General features: G+C 51.5%; 1 protein-coding gene across 4 annotated transcripts in view; it reads left to right on the forward strand.

Annotated features, from left to right (window-relative positions):
* Nucleotides 1-21119, forward strand: part of SAMHD1 (SAM and HD domain containing deoxynucleoside triphosphate triphosphohydrolase 1) — a 1667622-nt gene that overhangs the window by 525403 nt on the left and 1121100 nt on the right. For all 4 annotated transcript variants that reach the window (XM_085618924.1, XM_085618923.1, XM_085618925.1 and 1 more), the window contains one exon: nt 17466-17581. In XM_085618924.1, coding sequence (XP_085475050.1) covers nt 17466-17581 — 116 coding nt within the window. The remainder of the gene's footprint in view (nt 1-17465; nt 17582-21119) is intronic.

Raw genomic sequence — 21119 nt, forward strand, 5'->3', positions numbered from 1 at the left:
CAAATGTCCTTTAAAATAACATGTCTTTGTTATGTTAAATTGATTTTAGCACTTAATGTTTCTTCTTCTTCTTCTTTTTACATGTCCAAAAACCACAGCGTTGTTTACAAAAATTATTATTTAATGACTATTAATACCATTGTATTTTCGGAGTGCTTTAGATCTGTTGTCTCTATCATTGATTGTGCTCTTTCATGATATTCTTGTTACTCCTGCATGAATCACTGTGTTTCCATTACATAAAACACACTTTTTCATGGAGACCGAATACCTTTCCAAGCCTCTAAATGTAGGCAAGATTGCATGATCAGCACCCACATCCAGAATTCATGAAGTGTATCTTTATAATACTGCTTTTCCCTGAATACATTTATCTGCTTTGCAGAAGTTCAATTGATTTCTTACAGTCTCTTTTAGCTGGATTTTTTCAGCTTCAGTCCTACCCAGCGCTAGTAAAACCCTTATGGTTGCTTTCTTTGAACACTCGTGTCAATCATCATCAAGTTCATGGTGGGAGCCCAACCCAGCTTGCCTGCGTAGGCCCCTCCTCTATGAATCAATCAATTGTTTCCATGCAAGGTAGTATCACCATGAATATTCTTTTTCCCTTACCCAATACATTTGTCAAAGCGATTCGGGCTTAATTATCCAAATCGGCATTTTTCCCTTCACTTCGTCTGCACACATTTACCTGGCAGAATTTAATTGATTTAGCTACAGTTTAGGTGTAGCCCTTTGACTCGGCAGTGAGGCCTTGTGATGCTGTCCTTGAACACACCTGTCAATCATCATCCAGCTCCCATCTGGAGCTTTGGCCTAGAGTACTTAAGAGCTCATTTCTCACTTGCTCTGCAACCAGAAAGCAGTGTTTCGTGAGGACTCCGTTTTACCAGAATACAATAATTTTTTGGTGAGTTTTACCATTGTGCCCTGATTATACCACTCTCAAATCAACTTTCTGCTTCTTAGGGATTAATTTTCCCCTTTATCTTGTTTTCCTTTAGATCTTCTGTGCAATTCATATCACAGTTGGTAAGATTTTAGAATTATTCTAAGCTATTGTGTTTTACTCACATCTGAGTTAGCACTTACAAATACCTTATTTTTCACAGACATGTTGCTAGAATAAACCAACCCCTTCAATCAATTGCCTTGACCGCCCTTGAAATTCTAGGGTGAGTCTATAATACAATTCCTTGATTTAATTACTTTCGAACAATGGGAACTTGAACACTCATTATTATAATACTCCTTCCCATAGGCAACCTCTCCTCCTCCACAGTCCTGATGAAGACCCGCTTGTGACACTCCACCAAGCGCCCATAGGGTTGAAATGTCGACGATCTATTTTGGCACAGATTGCAGGACATAGTCGCTATCAACTATATAATTTGTTTAACGTACTTGTCACTGCTTCTTGAATTTGGCCCTCCAAAACAAACCACATCCCCCCACTACCACCTCACTGCACTGTGTATCTATATCACCACTGAGCACTACTATCTCACCATTGTGTATCACTGTATGAATTTTGAAGTGCAAAAATTCTGCAATGTATTCTTGTTGTATGTAATTTGGTTCGCATAACGAATGCTATCAATTCTGATACATAAATTAATGAAAAAACCCTTTTTCTGTGTTCTTGTTCCTTCCCCCATTTGCTTAAGAAATGTTCTGGCTTTCAGAAATGTATCATATGTTACCCACAACGAGGCCTTCTGTGCCACCAAATTCTCTGTTGCCACCAATGGATTGGAAACACTTAGCTGTGCCAACACAGAGGAGCGCATCATAGTTCCCTTTGCCTCTGCAGTCGAAGTATGGAGCATATAAGATGATGTCTTGAAGAGACTTTTGCAGAGACAACGTTGTCTGTGCATAGCTGAAGACTTGTGTTCGAGGCATGTGGGCTGCTGAATTCATATCTGTGCATAGATCGCCGCCTAGTGTTGGGTCCGGATGTTTGCACGTTGTTGTCCTGGAAGAGTCTTCGAAGTATCCTGAGATAGGTGACTCCTCCCCTGGACCACAGTGCGCATGGGCATCCTCTCCATCCTCAGATTGTTTTTTTCCGCCATTGGGTTCGGATGTGCTTATCTTGACTCAAGTTAGGGAAAACTTTTTTCAGGCCAAAAGGCCTTTAGTTCGCGTCGGTACTGTTCCCGATCGGTATCGACAGTTACTTGTTAGTTTACTAACTTCAAAAACAACTTTTCGCATCGACCATCGACACCATCGACGATGGAATCGAGGACACCATTCAAGCGGTGTGCTGTTTGCAATGCGAAATATCCCCATGTCGACGTCCATCCGGTGTGCAACAAATGCCTTTCACCGGATCACGACGAATCCACGTGTATGGCCTGTGCCCGATTCCGATCCAAAAAGACTCTCCGGAATCGACGAGCAGCGAGACTTGAAGCGCAGCAAGCGGCACCGGCCCCGACCAACATCTTCAGCGCCGAGGACGAGGATGTGGAAGGCGTGGAGAACCTACCCTCCAGCCCCGCTTCCGAACACGATTCCGGATCGGAAGACATCGAAGAACAACTCTTTCACAGGGATGAAGACGTCACCGAGGTAGGAGACTACAATGAGGCCTTAGGGGCCGAAGAAAGTAGCTCCGGTGATGAGCAAGGCCTACCCGTACAGACGGAGGATATCCCAGTGCGTCAGTCTATGGCTCCGGTCGAGGGATCGCCTTCGGGCCTTACCCAAGACCTATCCCGCAGTTCTTCGGCCCCGCCCTCGGGCCCGGCCTCGGACATTCAGCGACAGCCATTAGTACCCAAAACTACTGGTTTCCCTTCCTCGAAACCGAAACCAAAAGTCGTGTCGGTTCCACAGAAACCGAAACTGAAAGTGACACTGGTCGGATCGAAGCCCACTACACCTTCGACGCCAGCAAAACCCGTCGGCACCGACCGCACCAAACGGGACTTCGGTGCCGAACTCGCAGCAGCCGACGTCGGCGCCGACACACGGAAAAAGGCCATCGGTACTGCCAAACCGCCTCGGCACCCGGCACCGAAACAATCGGCTCCGGCCACAAAGGTCAAAATGGCAGCTGCGCCGCACACCACTTCGAAAGCAGCACCTAAGGCCCAATCATCGACGCCGTCGACGGCTACTACCTCTCCTCGACTCGATGACCCCGTGGCCCCGAAGAAGCCCACGCCTGCCTCTACAGAACCGCTCGGCGCCAAAGAACCGTCGGCGCTCCAGGTGCGACAAGTTGCAGCGTCCTTGCAACGCATCAGAGAAAAGGCAGCCCTCCAGGACACGTCGGGCCCCGAGCCGAAAAAAGCTCAAAAAGCTTCTCCAGCACCACCCCATATCACTTTTGGCCTGCCGCCATCCACGGCGCCCAAAATGTTTGAAATAAGAACACGTGTCACCCAAACTAGGATCACACCTGCCGAACGCTCTCCTACGGAGACGTCACCGTCCCACATCATCGATGCCGACACAGACACCGGCAGAATTATGCTCCACAAGCGGAGGATATCTTCCGAACACGCTTTGGACTCCTACCGGATCCCGCTAAAGAAAAAGCTGCCAGCGGATTCGGAACCAGTTCTTTACGAACGTCTCCATACCTCCTACCCAGATCCACAGTCCTTCTCTCCTACACACTCCGAAACCGACGTTTTGGAGGACTATATGGGTGACGACGTCCCCTACCCCAGAGAGATGGACCCTGAAGGCCAACAGGACCCTGACCAGGCTTGGGATGACCCTGTAGACACAGGTGCACCTATGGATACACAGGACACGCAGCTATATGGCGCAAAAATGTCTCCCACAGAGGACACTGCCGCATTCAATGCCCTAATTGAATGTGCTGCGGCAAATCATGGTGTGCAACTCCACTCTGACACAATCGAGGACGATTTTCTAATGGATACTTTCGCATCCTCCGAAAGGAATATCAAAACTCTACCCATGTTGAAAGGTGTCCTCAAACCAGCAAAGGACATTTTCAAAGAACCCACCAGGGCAAGAGTAATAAACCCCAGGATCGACAAGAAATATAGGTCGGCGACTGGGGACCCTACGTACATTAGAGGCCAGTTGCCTCTGGATTCCATCGTAGTCGCAAATGCTCGCAAACGGGCGCTCTCGCAGACAACTGGGGATGCTCCTCCCCCGGACAAAGAGTCCAAGGTGCTAGAGACCTCCGGCAAACGGGTTGCAGCACAGGCAGCTAACATATGGCGTATTGCCAATACCCAGGCGCTCCTAGCTCGCTACGATCGCGCACACTATGACACATTAGAAACCCTACTCCAACATCTCCCTGACCAATACAAAGAGGGAGCAGAGATCCTCATCAGGGAGGGACAACTCCTCACGAACGCATCCATTAAGTGTGCACTGGATGCCGCAGATACAGCTGCCAGAGCAATAAACACCAGCGTCATGCTACGACGACACGCCTGGTTACGAATCTCCGGATTCAAACCTGAGGTTCAAAATAACATCCTCAATCAGCCGGTCAACCCCGACTACTTATTCGGGCCAGAAGTTGACACCACCCTAGAAAAAATAAAAAAGGACACAGACACTGCAAAGTCCATGGGGGCTCTCCAAACGCAGACCTTTCGGAGTGGCTCCTTTCGTCGCCCCGGAAATAGAGGAGCAGGCAGAGGACAGGGGTCACAGCAAACCTACAACAAGGGCAACACACAAAGTACCTACGATAAAAACACCCGGGGTGGGTATCGTGGCTCCAGCACAAAGGGCAGAGGACGCGGATACGGCAATACCAGGTCCTCCCCCAAGAACAAACAGTGACGCCCTCTCCCTTCCTCCCGACCACATAACACCTGTCGGGGGAAGGCTACAAAGGTTCCTGTCCACGTGGAACACCATCACCACGGACAGGTGGGTCAAAGATATTATCAAACGCGGTTACTGCCTAGAATTAACCTCCACTCCACCCACAATACCGCCAAAACACCGTCCTATGACCTCAGAGCACTTAGCGCTATTACAGCAGGAAGTGCTAAGTATGCTGGAAAAAGGCGCAATAGAGGTCGTACCCATCCACGAGCAAGGCACGGGGGTGTACTCCCTGTACTTCTTAATACCAAAAAAGGACGGGTCACTCAGACCCATACTAGACCTGAGACCCCTCAACCGCTACATTCTCTCAGAGCATTTCCACATGCTCACCCTACAACAAGTCCTCCCGCTGCTCAAACAGGGAGACTTCCTGGCCACGCTAGACCTCAAAGATGCGTATTTCCACATACCCATTCACCCCTCACACAGAAAATATCTCCGGTTCACTGTTCAAGGGCAGCACTACCAATTCAAGGTTCTTCCCTTCGGCGTGACAACAGCACCCAGAGTTTTCACAAAGTGCCTAGCTACTGTGGCTGCACATCTACGGAGGCAACACATTCGCGTCTACCCTTACCTGGACGACTGGCTTGTTCAGGCAAAGTCAGCCCAGCAATGTGCCAGCCACATGTCCCGCACCATTCACCTTCTTCACAGTCTGGGGTTCTCACTAAATTACCCAAAATCACATCACCAACCCGCACACGTACAACAGTACCTAGGTGCGACCATAGACACTCTGGCAGCCACAGCTCAGCCAAATTTAGTGAGGATCAACAGCATGCAAATGCTGATTTCCAAGTTCAAACCCCAACACTCCCTTCCTGCGCAAGTGTTCATGCAGTTGATAGGCATGATGGCCTCCTGCATCTTCATAGTCCCACACGCGAGACTACATATGCGCCCGCTTCAGGAGTGCTTAGCACGTCAATGGAATCAGGCTCACGGGCAACTAAAAGACCTAGTGTTGGTGAGCGGTCGGGCATACAACTCTCTGCATTGGTGGAATCCACAAAACCTTTGCAAGGGCCGACCGTTCCAAGAGCCTGTTCCACAAATAATACTGACAGCGGACGCGTCTCTCCAGGGATGGGGAGCTCATGTACTCAATTACACAGTGCAGGGACTATGGACAATACAACAAAAGAAGATGCACATCAACCTTCTAGAACTGATGGCAATCTTCCTAGCAATAAAAGCATTCAAAGTACACTTGTGCAACAAAGTCGTGTTGATCCGAACGGACAACATGACCGCCATGTACTACATACAAAAGCAGGGAGGAACACACTCTCCACAGTTGTCTCATCTGGCTCAGAGCATGTGGAAGTGGGCCATTCAGAGGAACATGTTCCTCATGGCGGAACACCTCCCCGGCAAGGACAACCAGATGGCGGATCTGCTCAGCAGACACAGCCACCAGATGCACGAGTGGGAGTTACACCCATCAGTACTCCAACCGTACTTCCAGCAGTGGGGTCATCCAGAGATAGACCTATTCGCCACAAGCGAAAACGCAAAATGCCAAAGCTTTGCCGCCAGGTTCCCACATCCGCAGTCGCAGGGCAATGCGATATGGATGAACTGGTCCGGCAGATTTGCGTACGCTTTTCCCCCAGCACCATTGATACCGCTGGTGGCACGCAAACTCAGACAACACTCACTAACACTCGTCCTGGTTGCTCCAACATGGGCACGCCAACCATGGTGCACCACCTTTCTCGAACTTTCCGTGGTGCCGCATCAAAGGCTACAGATCAAACCCGCGCATTTGACGCAGAACCATGGAGAGATTCAGCACCCAGATCCGCAACAGCTGAACCTGGCAATCTGGCTCCTGAAGTCCTAGAGTTTGGCTACCTGAACCTGCCACCTGACTGTATGGACATCATTAAGGAAGCTAGAAGACCCACTACCAGAGCTTGCTATGCAGCCAAATGGAAAATGTTCGTAATTTATTGCAATAACAATGACATTAACCCGCTAGACACATCCATCCAAAACATAATTTGTTATCTCTTACACCTATACCGATGCAATCTGGCATACACCTCAATACGTGTCCATTTGACCTCAATATCAGCCTATCTCCAGAACAGGCAGCACCTCTCTTTATTCAGAGTGCCTGCCATCAAAGCATTCTTGGAAGGACTCAAACGAGTAATTCCTCCAAGCCACCCACCAGCTCCAATGTGGAACCTCAACTTGGTCCTCACACGCCTGATGGGTCCACCCTTCGAACCTCTACACTCATGCGAGATTCAATGCCTCACCTGGAAAGTAGCTTTCCTAGTAGCAATCACTTCGTTAAGAAGAGTTAGTGAACTCCAGGCACTAACCGTTCAAGAGCCATTCATACAGGTTCACGCCAACAGGGTCGTACTACGTACCAACCCCAAATTCATGCCCAAGGTGATATCGCAGTTCCACATGAATCAAACTATTGAACTGCCTGTGTTCTTTCAAAACCCACAAACTGTCGCAGAAAGAGCACTCCATACACTGGATGTAAAGAGAGCCCTCATGTACTATATAGACAGGACTAAAGTCTTCAGGAAAACAAAACAACTTTTCGTTGCCTTTGCCCCACACCACAAAGGTAACGCCATCTCCAAAGCAGGTATAGCCAGATGGATCGTTAAATGTATTCAAATTTGCTATCAAAAAGCTAAACGCACATTAACGATTCCCCCACGAGCCCACTCAACACGTAAGTTAGGGGCCTCCATGGCTTTCCTGGGAAACATTCCTTTGCATGATATATGTAGAGCAGCCACCTGATCCACTACACATACATTTACCAAACACTATTGTGTAGATGTGCAATCAAAACAGCAGGCAGCTGTAGGACAGGCTGTTCTCAAAACTCTTTTTCAGACCGCTGCAGCTGGCACTGGTGGCCGCCGCTAATAGAGGGTACTGCTATATATTCTATGCACAGATATGAATTCAGCAGACCACATGCCTCGAACTGAATATGCTACTTACCAGTATGCATCTGTTCTTGGCATGTAGGGCTGCTGACATTCATATCGCCCACCCTCCTCCCCGGCGCCTGTAGCAGCTGCAGCTCTCAGAATTACTGTAAGCATGGTCATCACTTTCTGTATCTACTCCATCACTGCCACAATGGCGAAAAACAATCTGAGGATGGAGAGGATGCCCATGCGCACTGTGGTCCAGGGGAGGAGTCACCTATCTCAGGATACTTCGAAGACTCTTCCAGGACAACAACGTGCAAACATCCGGACCCAACACTAGGCGTCGATCTATGCACAGATATGAATGTCAGCAGCCCTACATGCCAAGAACAGATGCATACTGGTAAGTAGCATATTCATTATTTTGGTCTGGGAATGGGTAGATGATAATGATAATGTTTTGTCAGAAATGGCAGAAAAGCATAAAGAAACAAGCATTGGCATAGCCAATAGGTCTCGCCTTTGGGACCTTATAAGTGTTTAGCCATGCAACAGTTGCATAACTAAATACTTCTAAGTTCACAAAAGCGAGACCTGTTGGCTATGCCAAGCGGCCGTGCGGCCGCCAAAGCGATCGTGATCGCGATCAAACATCAAAGCGGCCGTGGGGCCGTGAAAGTAATCGCGGTAAAGCGCGGCGCGCGCGCCCGCGCACATGCACTGTAGCTCTATGCTGGCCTGGTAGCACTTTTTGGAGCCCTCTCAATAAGTCTCGCCAGACCAGCGCATGCGCTGGGTCAGACGAGACCTAAAAAGTGAAAAGCAGAAATTGGATCAAAGGCACAGACTGAAGCAAGAGGGAATGAATTACAATAGTAAACGCCAGAGGAATGATGTGGCAAAAGGAAATGGCAGATACAACAAGAACAGTGATTTACAAAATCCAAAGTTAGTCAACCACATACAGAAGAGTAATTAAACAGTAAAGAGAAATGCATGGCAGGCAGAATTATGCTGAGCAAAGTTAGCATGTTTGGAAAATATTGTAAATAAATAAAAGTTAAGAATTTAATCATTTGGGGATAGAGAGATGGAGGGTAGAATGGTGTCCGTTACAAGATGTTTTTTGGTCTCATCAATGAACTCCAACTGTGGCATCTCAATACTAGTCCACAACTACTGTGTCTCGCGTTATCCTTTTTAGGACATTTGGGTGTACTTTACCTATATTATTAACAGTCTTTTTAGGAGAAAGACAGCATTTTTACAGGTTTTTACGGCCTTGCATAGAATGGAATTTGGTGAAGAAATTTAACAAAACTCTCTATTTGCTTTTGTATCTCAATAAATACTACATATTTGATTTTTTTTGGGAAAAGAAGAACATTTTAATTAGATTAAACCAATTTGTTGGGTGTATTCTTTCAAAAAGATCTGTCTGTGTTTGGGCCCTTCCTAGCAAAAAGGATTTTATTACTCCGTGATTCAGTATAGGAAAAATTTATGTTCGAGGCATATGAGCTGTAGATCGAATACTTATGCATAGATGGCCATCAGGTATTGGGCTCGGATGTTTGCACTTTGTTTGTGTCTTGGAAGAAGTCTTTGTAGTCATGAGGTAGGGGACTTCTCCTTAGGATGATAGTGCGCATGTCACCTACCTTGTGACAACAAAGATTTCTTCCAAGACAAAAACAAAGTGCAAACATCCGAGCTCAACACCAGATGGCGATCTATGCACAAGCATACGAATCTACAGCTCTACATGCCAAGAACAGATGCATACTGGTAAGTAGCATTTTCCTTTTGTTGTAACTCAGTGAGCAAGGTAGTATTAAAGCATGGCAATAAAAACTGAATGAAGAGTGGAATGTAGCTAGACACCAAAAGAAAAGTTAGACTAATACGAAATAATGTTTTCTTGCTGGCATGTTTCAGATAAAATACTTCGATACCTTAATTACAAAAGAAAAGGCTGTGAACTTTTTAACAATGGATAACTTTTAATAATAGGTGTACATTTGATTATTTGTGTCAGCTATAGATTTACGTTTATTACTAATTGTGCTCCAGATGTGTGGAGAGTTTTCTCAAAGGGACACCCGGCAGTGATCCCAATAAACTGAGTTAGCAAGGGGGTGTCTGGTTAAGCCTGATAAGTTTAGTTCTGTAGTAGGGGATCTCTGTGTATAGTCATAATCTAGTGAATAGTCCCGCCCATGTGCGTGGACCCCGGAGCAATAAAAATAATCTCTTAAGAAGTTGTCAAGCCATGCAGACCTGCATCCACACTTAAGAGAGGATTCAAAGACAGATAATGCAGCCTATATCCACAGGCAACACTGTCCAGTACTTCAACTAGAAAATTCCACCAACATCCACAAACAGCACTGCCTGCCCAGCTTTTTCCACAGAGAAAAACCTGCCTCTACCAGCAAAAGCCTCTGGAATGATAGAGAGGGAGGAATGGACAGACAAGCCCCATAGGCTGCCATTATGTGGCTCAGAACAGGATACTGTGCCTTTAAGAAAACTTTCCAGAACTTTTCCAGTATCCCAGAATGCACAGCAGGTCCCTTTTACTTTCAGTTCTTTTTTCCGGCTCCTGCTAGCAGGACCCTGGAGCATTGAGCTCTCCCTTTTCAAGGGTTTATTTGGATTTGATCACTTTTCACGTGCTTATTAAGTACCTTGTTGCCTTCCTTCTTGTGTGTGCTCTGTGTTGTCAACATGCCTGGCTTGTTTGACAAGTGCCCAGAGTGCGAGAGAAAGAAGGCCAAGTCGGACCCACACAGGGTGTGCATTGTCTGCCTTCCCCAGTCCCATGTTCCAGAGGAGTGTGACATTTGCCAATCTTTCTCAGCCAGGACCCTGAGAGAGAGGATGAAGATCAGGCTCCAAGGCCTGGAGGACAGAAGGCTGAGGGCACAAGGTGGGTCAGGACGGGCTGATTCTGCCCATGCTGAGGCCCCTGGGGGGCTCTCCAGGGGCAGGAAGCCCAGCAAACGTCCCCTTTCTCCGTCGATTGCGTCGACTACGGCGTCGAGGGGGATGGCTGCAGTTTGTTCACCGTCTCCCCAGGGCTCTGGGGAGAAACAGCGTCGACGCTCGAAGTCGAGGGAGCGGAGCAGTCCGCCGTCAACGACATCATTATCTTCGTCGACGCCGTCCACTTCTCCGTCGAGCCATCGGCGTCGAGAACAGGCCCGGCGTAGGCGCTCGCCGTCAAGGCGAGGTCGCCGTTCGCCGTTGGCAAAGAGGAGACGGTCACCGTCGAGGTGATCCCCGATGTCGAGGACCTGTCGGAGGCGTTCGCCGGCGAGGAGGCGTTCGCTGTCGAGGAGGCGTTCATCGACACCGAGGCAGCGCAGGAGGAGTCCTGACGCCGGGAGTCCCTCGGGGTCACAAGGGAAGAGAACGGAGTCACCGGGCTCGGTGTACTCAGTGGTGTATACACCTCCTAAGCCTAGGTCGCCACCCTTTCCTCCTTTGCCAAAGGAGCCCTCACCACGGATCCCTACGCCACCGCCTCCACCTCCTCCTCCTCCTCCTCACACACCGTCGGGCCCACCTGTGGCCCCGCCACGGTCGGTGTTGTTGCCTAGGTATCGGACGCCGCCGAAGAGAACTCCGAGGCCGCGGCACCAGGTTACGCCGCCGTCGCCTGCGAGGCCGGCTGAGCGGCCGAAGCCAAACAGATCGCGCTCCCGCTCCGGACGGAGAGGAAGATCACGGAGCCGTGGACGGTCGTCATCGACATCTGGGCAACGCCGCAGGAGGCGCAGAGCCAGATCCCGCACCCAATCGTCTGCCAGGGACTACTCGCTGTCGGACTCGCCAGGGACGGGAGTATCGCCTGTCGACGATGTAGTCTCCATCCAGAAGGTGCTACTGAGGGGTGCGGCCAAGCTAGGGATCACGGTGACGGTGCCAACACCTACGACGTCCGTGATCTTCGAGACGCTGCACAAGAAGCTCCTGCCTCGCCCCCTGCTGCTACTAGTGCCGGGATTGGTGGAGCCCGCTACGGAGTTGTTCCTCTCTCCGGCGGTGACTAAACCAGCCCCCTCTAGGCTCCTGAAGCAGTATCGGGCGCCGGTATCGGACCCGACCTTTCTGAGGATGGACCCGAAACCGGACTCGGTCATTGTGACGGCGGCACGGAAGCAGCATGCTACCACTCCTTCCTCGACAGTCCCGCCTGATAAGGATAGCCGATGGCTAGACTCGGCGGGCAGAAAGGTCTGTGGGACGGCTTCTACCACCATGAAGGCGGCAAGTGCCGGGGCTCTGTTGGGACGCTACGACCGTGCCCTATGGGAGTCTTTCCAGCAGTACGCGGAGCTGCTGCCTCGAGACAAGAAGGAGGACTTTCTAGAGACTTTGCGTGAGGGGATGCTGGTGTCAAATCAGATTATCGGCGCGGCAGCGGATGTGTCTCTGTTAGCGGCACATGGCTATTGTCATGGCATCAACCAACGGCGTCGCGCTTGGCTTCGCCTTACCTCACTCAAACCGGAGGCACAACAAAGAATGGCCAACCTACCTTTCTCGGGGGAAACCCTGTTCGGCCAGCATGCGTGCGACGAAATGGCCCGCATGAAGACGGAGGCAGAGACCCTGACGGCTGTCGGGTTAGAGAAGCCTGAGAAGAAAAAGTGCCCGTTCCAGAGACGGTTCGGGGCTGCAGGCAGAGGGCGTGGGCAGGCCTCGGGACAGCAGCCACAACAGCAGCAACAGTTCCGGAAACCCTTCCAGAAGCGCCAGAAGGGTAGAGGAGGCCAGCAGTCCGCTACAGCGACCAAGGGCCCGGCTGGGTCTCGGCCCTGAGCGATTACTTCCCCTGCAACCGTTACCCACTCCAGTGGAGGGAAACGTTCAATCTTTTCTGGCAGAGTTGTGAAAAATTACTCGGGACAAGTGGGTGCTGAATATTGTTTGCAATGGATACAGTCTTCAGTTCATCAGCCCGCCTCCAGCGATTCCGCCGGTAAGCTCACGGTATCAACTGCGAGAGCTCCAGGCGGAGGCAGACATCCTGTTGAGGAAAAAGGTGGTGGAAGACGTACCTCTGTCTCAAAGGGGAAGAGGTCTGTACTCTCAGGTCTTCCTGGTTCGCAAGAAGGACAAGAACGAGTTCAGACCCATTCTGGATTTGCGGCAAGCAAACAAATGGATTCGCAGAGACAAATTCTGTATGCTATCGTTGCATCAGATTTACCCTCAGCTGCAACGAGGAGACTGGCTCTGTGCCATAGACCTACAGGATGCGTACTTCCATGTGCCCATTGCACGGAAGCACAGGAAGTTCCTGCGATTCCAAGTCGGCGCCAATCATTATCAATACGCAGTACTGCCATTTGGGCTAAAGTCTGCGCCCAGGACCTTCTCGAAGTGCATGGCAGTGGTAGCTGCACACCTGCGGAGGAACAAGGTGTTTGTCTACCCGTACCTGGACGATTGGTTGATCAAGGCCTTCTCCTTCTCGGAAGCACAAGCGCACTTCCGGAAGACGTGCGTTCTCTTGAACAAGCTGGGGTTGCACGTCAACATGTCCAAGTCTGTCCAAACTCCGGTCCAGTGCATACAGTACTTGGGGGCCTCCATCAATACGCTGTCAGCAAGCGTGTCTCCTTCGGAGGAGAGACGGTTATCACTCCTTCGGAAGGCTTATGACCGCTCCATCGACGACAGTGAGGAAGGTGTCTTCGCTGCTGGGATCGATGGCCTCATGTATCTTCCTCACGCCTCACGCACGGCTGCACATGAGAACACTGCAGGAGTGCTTGAAGGATCAGTGGGATCAGAGGACAGGTTCTTGGGACGACAAGATACGGCTGTCTCTGCATGCTCTTCAGTCGCTGAAGTGGTGGTGTTCGGCGGAAAATCTCCTCAGGGGGGTTCCCTTCCACAAGGACATTCCCACGAAGAGTATCGTGATGGATGCGTCTCTCCAAGGCTGGGGAGCGCATTCCGGAGACTTACAGATGCAAGGAAAGTGGTCCCCGTTGGAGTCGACATACCACATCAATTTCCTGGAGCTCAGAGCTGTTTACTTGGCATTGAAGGCCTTCCATCCGTCCTTCCAGACCAACTCGCTGCTTGTACAGACGGACCATACAACCACGATGCATTACCTCAGCAAGCAGGGGGGGGTCGAGATCACGCACTTTGTCGCAGGAGGTGCAGTCGACCTGGCACTGGCTTCTGGCCCGAGGACTGACGATTACGGCCACGCATCTGCCAGGTGTGCAGAATGTTCAGGCGGACGCACTGAGCAGACTGATTCAGGAAAACCACGAATGGGTCATAAACGACGAATTACTAGGAGACGTCTTCGCAAGGTGGAGGACTCCAGACGTAGATCTGTTCGCCACCGCCGAAAACAGCAAATGCCGAGACTTCGCATCCAGGTACTACCAGCGGGGGACGCTGGGGAATGCGCTATGGATCGACTGGTCGAACAGCTTTCTGTACGCTTTTCCACCCATTCCCCTGATTCTGGCGGTGCTCATCAAGCTGTCCCAATGCGGGGCGCGGATGATCCCGATTGCCCCAGAATGGCCCAGACAGTGGTGGTTGACGGACCTGCTTCACCGGTCTCTGTCCTCACATACGGCTGCCGTGCAGGCCGGACCTTCTCACGAAGTTCGGGGGGCAGTTGGTGCACCCCAACCTCTCGTCTTTGAGTTTGGCGGCATGGCTCCTGAGATAGTGCAATATGGCCATTTGAATCTACCAGCAGATTGCATGGATATACTGAAGGAGGCTAAGCGACCTTCCACGAGGACGTCCTATGCTTGCAAGTGGAAGAGATTCTGCATCTGGTGCAAGTCCAAGCACTTTGACCCGACTACATGTACGGAAGATGTCATCCTTCCGTACCTTTTGCATTTGGCGCAGTCTGGCCTTAATTTCCGTTCCATTAACGTCCATCTCGCTGCTTTGACTGCTTACAGGAAATGCCCTTCACAGGCTTCCTTCTTTCAGATCCCTGTGATCAAGGATTTTTTGGAAGGCTTGAAGAAAGTGTTCCCTCCTGTCAGACTTCCCTCGCCTTCATGGGAATTGAATGTGGTGCTGTCCAGATTGATGAAGGAGTCTTTTGAACCTATTCACAAGGCTTCGTTGCAGCACCTGTCTTGGAAGGCGGCGTTCCTAGTGGCCATTATGTCGGCCCGCAGGGTGAGTGAACTTCAGGCGTTGTGTTGCCAAGAACCTTGTACGGTATTTCATGCTGCTAAGGTTGTTATGCGTACTCACCCTAAATTTCTTCCTAAGGTTATATCTGATTTTCATGTCAACCAGACCATAACTTTACCTACGTTTTTTCAGAATCCCTCTTCTCCAGCGGAAAGGTCTCTACATTCACTGGACGTTAGGAGGGTGTTGAAGTTTTATCTTGATAAGACCAAAGATATTCGTAGGTCAGACCAGTTGTTTATCAATTATGGATCAGTCAGGACCGGTCTTGCTACCTCCAAACAGTCCATCTCTCGGTGGATTGTGTCCTGAATACAATTGTGTTACCAAAAGGCTAATAAGACCTTAGGGGGTAAACCTAAGGCTCATTCCACCAGGGGCAAAGCTGCCACGACTGCTTTGCTGCGTAATTTTCCGATTGCAGAGATCTGCAAGGCGGCCACTTGGAGGTCGGTCCATACCTTTACTGCGCATTACTGTCTGGACACGGATGCCAGGGCAGATGCTCAGGTTGGGCAGGCTTCGCTGCGAAATTTGTTCGCACTGTAGTGGTGTTATTTTGTAGTCTTCTCCACCGCCGTTTTGGTGTGGGGATGGGCTTGCCATTCTATTCACTAGATTATGACTATACACAGAGATCCCCTATTACAGAATGAGTAGTTTCTTTTCTGTAACTCCAGTTCTGTAGTAGGGGTATCTCTGTCATAGTCATAAGCACCCGCCCTCCTCCCCGGTGGAGAGATAAATGTTAATGTAAGGAATGCTACAGGTCTGGCGTGTTACGCCTTCAAAAAGAACTGCAAGTAAAAGGGACCTGCTGTGCATTCTGGGATACTGGAAAAGTTCTGGAAAGTTTTCTTAAAGGCACAGTATCCTGTTCTGAGCCACATAATGACAGCCTATGGGGCTTGTCTGTCCATTGCTCCCTCTCTGTCATTCCAGAGGCTTTTGCTGGTAGAGGCAGTGTTAGACCCGGCCTCGTGGCATGGCCATCCCTGACCCCTAGCCACACCCCCTGACACGTGCACCTCATTCAGCCCCCGAGTACACGGCCTAGCCGGTCCTTCCCGCCAGGACCCACACACACACCCTACCCGGACTTCCCCGTCCGTGCCCTCCATCTTCCCAGCACCACAGGGCCCGCGTGCCCACTTCATGCACCTACGATGGCCGCCCGGCTCCAGCGCAACCCAGGCCTAGAGGCGCCGCCCCGGCTGGAGGACTTCGCGCTCCCACAGAGTGAGAGAGGGAGGAGCAGTTTCCATCGCACCTCTGACCTCCCCTTGGGAGATGGGTTTCGATCAGCCCTCCGGCCTCCCTGAGGGCTGGCTCCAAGCCTGCTGGGTGTCTGGGACTCCTCCCGACCCGGCCCTGAAAGGATCAAAGGACGACATGGCAGAAAACTCCAACAAGCGGCTCCCAGGTGCTAAGACCCCTGCCTACACAGACTCCGGACATCAAAGAGGAGTCGACCTATAACAAGGGGTGCTCTGGGACTATCTGGCAGATTCGACTCTGGAACGACGAAAACCCTGCTGACGTGGTCGCGGCTCCCTTGCAACCTTGAACACCTGAACCCTGCTGAGTGACTCGCGGCTCCCCTGAAGATCGTAAGACCTCCGACCTTGTGCTTGAGCCCTGCTGAGTGACTCGCGGCTCACCTGAAGATCGTACGACCTCCGACCTTGTGCTCGAGCCCTGCTGAGTGACTCGCGGCTCCTAAAGACTCCTTCGGTCCGGCTGGACCCCAACGACCACCGCGTACCCCCCAGCTCGATAATTGTGAGCTGTGCACCGGGTACGTCCCTGCATTGATCCGGATCCCCAAAGACTGTCCCGCTACCCCCTATCCCTACCGAGACTCTTTGAGCCCGTGCTCTATTTGTACATATCCACCTTGTTGATCATAAAGATCCTACGAAGCTGATTAGATAAAGATCTGTTCCCAAGAACATACAGTGTGGTGTCTCTTTGTCGTGTGGTGCAGCGTGTACGATCCTAGACACAAGACTCTTCCCTTGAGGAGTTTCCCGCCAGTGCCCGGCTACGATACCCCGAGGGTAGGTCTCAGGGTGCTCAGGTACCCTCCCTGTCTCCTCTGAGGTCGCCTTCTAACAGGCAGGTTTTTCTCTGTGGAAAAAGCTGGGCAGGCAGTGCTGTTTGTGGATGTTGGTGGAATTTTCTAGTTGAAGTATTGGACAGTGTAGCCTGTGGATATAGGCTGCATTATCTGTCTTTGAATCCTCTCTTAAGTGTGGATGCAGGTCTGCATGGCTTGACAATTTAAGAGATTATTTTTATTGCTCCGGGGTCCACGCACATGGGCGGGACTATTCACTAGATTATGACTATAACAGAGATACCCCTACTACAGAACTGGAGTTACAGAAAAGAAACTACTCCTTATATAAGCTTTTTTATCAACTATTGGTGACTTGTGTGTTTTATTTTTTTTGTCCTCTGCCATGCTCCATTTTTTTTCTTTTCTTGTAGCGTTGGACATCTGGCTGGGTGCTTAGTTCGAGCACTCCATGAAAGGCAGTCTGAACTGAAAATTAATCATCGGGATATGCTTTGTGTGCAGATTGCAGGACTTTGTCATGACCTAGGTAAGCATTATGTTTTTCTGCATCTTAAACAGATTTCATTCATTTGATAGTCTTGCTACTGCCATTGTGATTATCCTAATTGCTTTATTCATTGACGTCCTTCCCCAGTAGAATTTAGAGGTGCATTCATGCTTTTTGATGGATAAGGGAAATGAGCTCTGTAATATTAACCTAACTTCTTTGGGTCACACAATGTAAATACATGCATGAAATTGGTTCCTTGTTCCACTTATCAAAGATATGTTCCCCTGAGTTTCTTAGTTCGTTCTTAAGTAATATTGCTAGATTGAAATGCATGTCAAACATTGCCTTAACTGCTTGTACTGTGTATTTGGTGAATAATTTACATTATTGATGGCTTTTTAAAGCTTCAAATATACAGATGAAATTACAGGTTCTAGGTGTCTCAACCATTTCCATACAATGATGTTTACTGTAGGAAAGTAGGACCTTACTAAAGGGCTTCCCCGAGGGTGGATCTTTAAATTGTTCCAGACTTCATTTTCAAAAACCGACTGGCATCGCCTGAAGATTGTGTCTAAAGACTTTTCTGCTATCACCAAACTCTGCTGCTGGACCAAGCCAGGAACCAAGACAGACTGCTTCTGGTAGGAAGGCTCCTACTGCAACTTTGTCTCAGTTTTCTTCCAAGTTCTGCAAAGTCGGTGGCTGTGCATCCTCCTGAATCCCCCACGGCACTGTCTGCATCAAGATAGCTAGAAGAAATCTCTCTCGGATTGAGCACGTATCCCGGTCAATTTTTTACCACTTTTTTGAGACTTTTGTCTCTTTCTCTTGTCTCCTGGTGCACGTAGGGATGCCCGGCTTTAAGTCTTGTGGGTCGTGCTGCCGTAATATGTTGGTGGCGGACCCCCATGATGTCTGCCTCTACTGCCTGGAGATCGACCATCACTCCCGGGATTGTCGGGACTGCCGTGCCATGGCCCGAAGGCCTTGCGGGAGCGGCGTCGGAAGTTGCTGGAGGTTCGGCACTCTTCTCACCGCCACTCCGTGTCTAGGGGCCGTTCGTGGGACCGCTCATGGGACCGGAGCCGTCACTCCTCAGACTCTAAGTCTTCACCTTCAGATTCCGGTAAGCAACGCCATAAGAAGAAGTCGAAGAAGCGTGTTCGCTCTCCGACGTCCCCCCGTCGCTCCCCGGAGGTGGACGAGGGGGACAGGGGCTCTGCCCCTGTGGCTCCTCCGGAGCCTGGGAGTCCCGCGGCCTACCTGCTATTCCCAGGTCCGTCGGCGACTCCCGAACAGATGCAAGAGTTTCTTGCTGCCATGGACTGCCTGTTTAGGCCTCGGGCTCCTGCCGGCGGGCCTCACGGTCCCGTGTCCCGATCCTGTTGACCCGGCGGCACCGGCGCCACTGGATCCAGAACCCGCGGCTCTGGCCCCGGTGCCACAAGGTGCAGCACTGCTGGCCCCGGCGCTGCCCCTGGCTCCGGCCCCAGCGCTGCCCCTGGCTCCGGCCCCAGCGCCGCCCCTGGCTCCGGCCCCAGTGCCGCCCCCTGGCTGCGCCACAGGTGCTGCACTGGGTGCCGCTTATCCCGCCCTCGCCCCGGTTTTCGGACCATTTCGTTCTGACCTGGGATCCTCATTGGGATGCGGTTCCGGGTCGGCCATGGCCGGTGCCACTACGGGCGCCGCTGGCCCCCTCTCCGGCTCCGGTCCTGCCGCCGCAGCCGGCTCCTTCTACCCTGGAGCCGGATGAGGACTGTGACGGCTCCTAGGAACCACCTGACGGGGTTGAGCAGGATTGGGTGGATGACCTTCAAGATGCGGGTGAACTTAATGTCTTCTGATCCGGGGTTTGCCTCCCCTCCGCCTACTATGGAAGAGGGCGCTTCCTACACTATGGTGCTGCGTCGAGCTGCAGAAGCTCTCCATCTCGACCTCCCTACAGTGGCCCTTAAGACCCAACCTCCTTATGGAGGTGCTCCAGACGGCGTCTATGTCTTCGGAACCGCTGCTCCCTTTCAGTGAGGCCCTTACCGAAGTCCTCTTGGGCACTTGGTTGCGGCCAGCCTCAGGGGCTCCGGTCGATAAGAACGTCGCTAGGCGTCATCGCCTGGCACCTGGTGACCCTCCCTTCTTGACAACTCACCCCACACCTGAGAGCCTGGTCATTCAGGCCTCGACGTCGCAGAGTGCTTTTCCCACGGCTCCGCCGGATAAGGACTCTAAGAAGCTGGACCAATATGGCAAGAGATTGTTCTCCTCGGCCAGCTTTGGGTTGCGGTTGGTTAATACCGCCTGCTTGTTGGGCCGTTACTCCCACACCGTGTAGGATACCGTAGCAGAGGTCCTGCCTCCGTGTTCTGAAGAGGTCCAGGCCGTCCTTTCCCAAGCGATTGCGGAGGGCAAGGATACCATCAGGTGTGGTCTGGATACGGCTGATTCCTTGGGCAGGGCGATTTCCACGACTGTGGCGTTGTGACGTCATGCCTGGTTGCAGTCTACCGGGTTCTCGCTTGATGTGCAGAGCTCGCTCATGGACATGCCCTTTGATGGCTCTCGCCTCTTTGGCGACAAGGCGGACAGTGCCCTGGAGCTCTTTAAGGACTCACGGGCCACGGCTAAGTCTTTGGGTCTTTCCACTAAGAGCCCGGCCACGCCTGGGTTTCGTTCCTTTCGTGGCCAGGGTAAAGGCGCCCAGTCGCGCTCCTCCGCAAAGCCTGTGCAGAACCTGCCTCAGCGTGGCCGTGGCTTCCGCAGGGTCGGGTCTGGTAACCAGCAGGCGGGGCAGCCCACCTCCGCACTCGCTGCTTCCACCTCCAAGCCTTCCTAATCCGAGCTTCAGGGGGCACCCCACGCCGGTTGGAGGCAGGGTCCGTCACCACCTCCACCACTGGCGCGGTATCGCTTCGGACAAGTGGGTGCAGCAGATAATCTGCCGAGGTTACTTGCTCCCCTTTCTGTCCTCCCCTCCAGCCATGCCACCTCGGTACCACCGCATGTCGGGGATTCATTTGGCTCTTCTCAGTCAGGAAGTCACGGCCCTCCTGGCCAAGGGGGCCATCGAGTACGTTCCCGATCGGGAAGTAGGGAGTGGTTGCTATTGCCACTACATCCTGGTCCCCAAGAAGGACAAGGGGGGCCTGCGCCCCATCTTGGACCTACGGGACGTCAACCGCTTCTTCCGAAAGGAGAAGTTCAATATGCTGACTCTGGCTCAGGTCCTGTCTGCCCTGGATCCTGGATGGTAGCGTTGGACTTGCAGGACGCTTATTTTCACATTCCCGTCCTGCCGGCCCACCGGCGTTACCTGCGGTTCACAGTAAGCCAGGAGCGTTTTCAGTTTGCCTTGCTCCCCTTCGGCCTTATCAGCGCCCCTCGAGTGTTCACGAAAGTGATGGCGGTGGTCGCAGCTCATCTGCGCAGGTCAGGGGTGTCAGTCTTCCCCTACCTCGACAACTGGCTGTTGAAGGCGGGCTTGCCCCAGGCAGTTGTCTCCCACCTCCAGACTACGGCCGACCTCCTGCATCTGCTGGGGTTCTCCATCAATGTGCAGAAGTCGCACCTGAGTCCC

Source organism: Triturus cristatus, chromosome 7, assembly GCF_964204655.1.
Source record: "Triturus cristatus chromosome 7, aTriCri1.1, whole genome shotgun sequence".
Taxonomy (NCBI): Eukaryota; Metazoa; Chordata; class Amphibia; order Caudata; family Salamandridae; genus Triturus; species Triturus cristatus.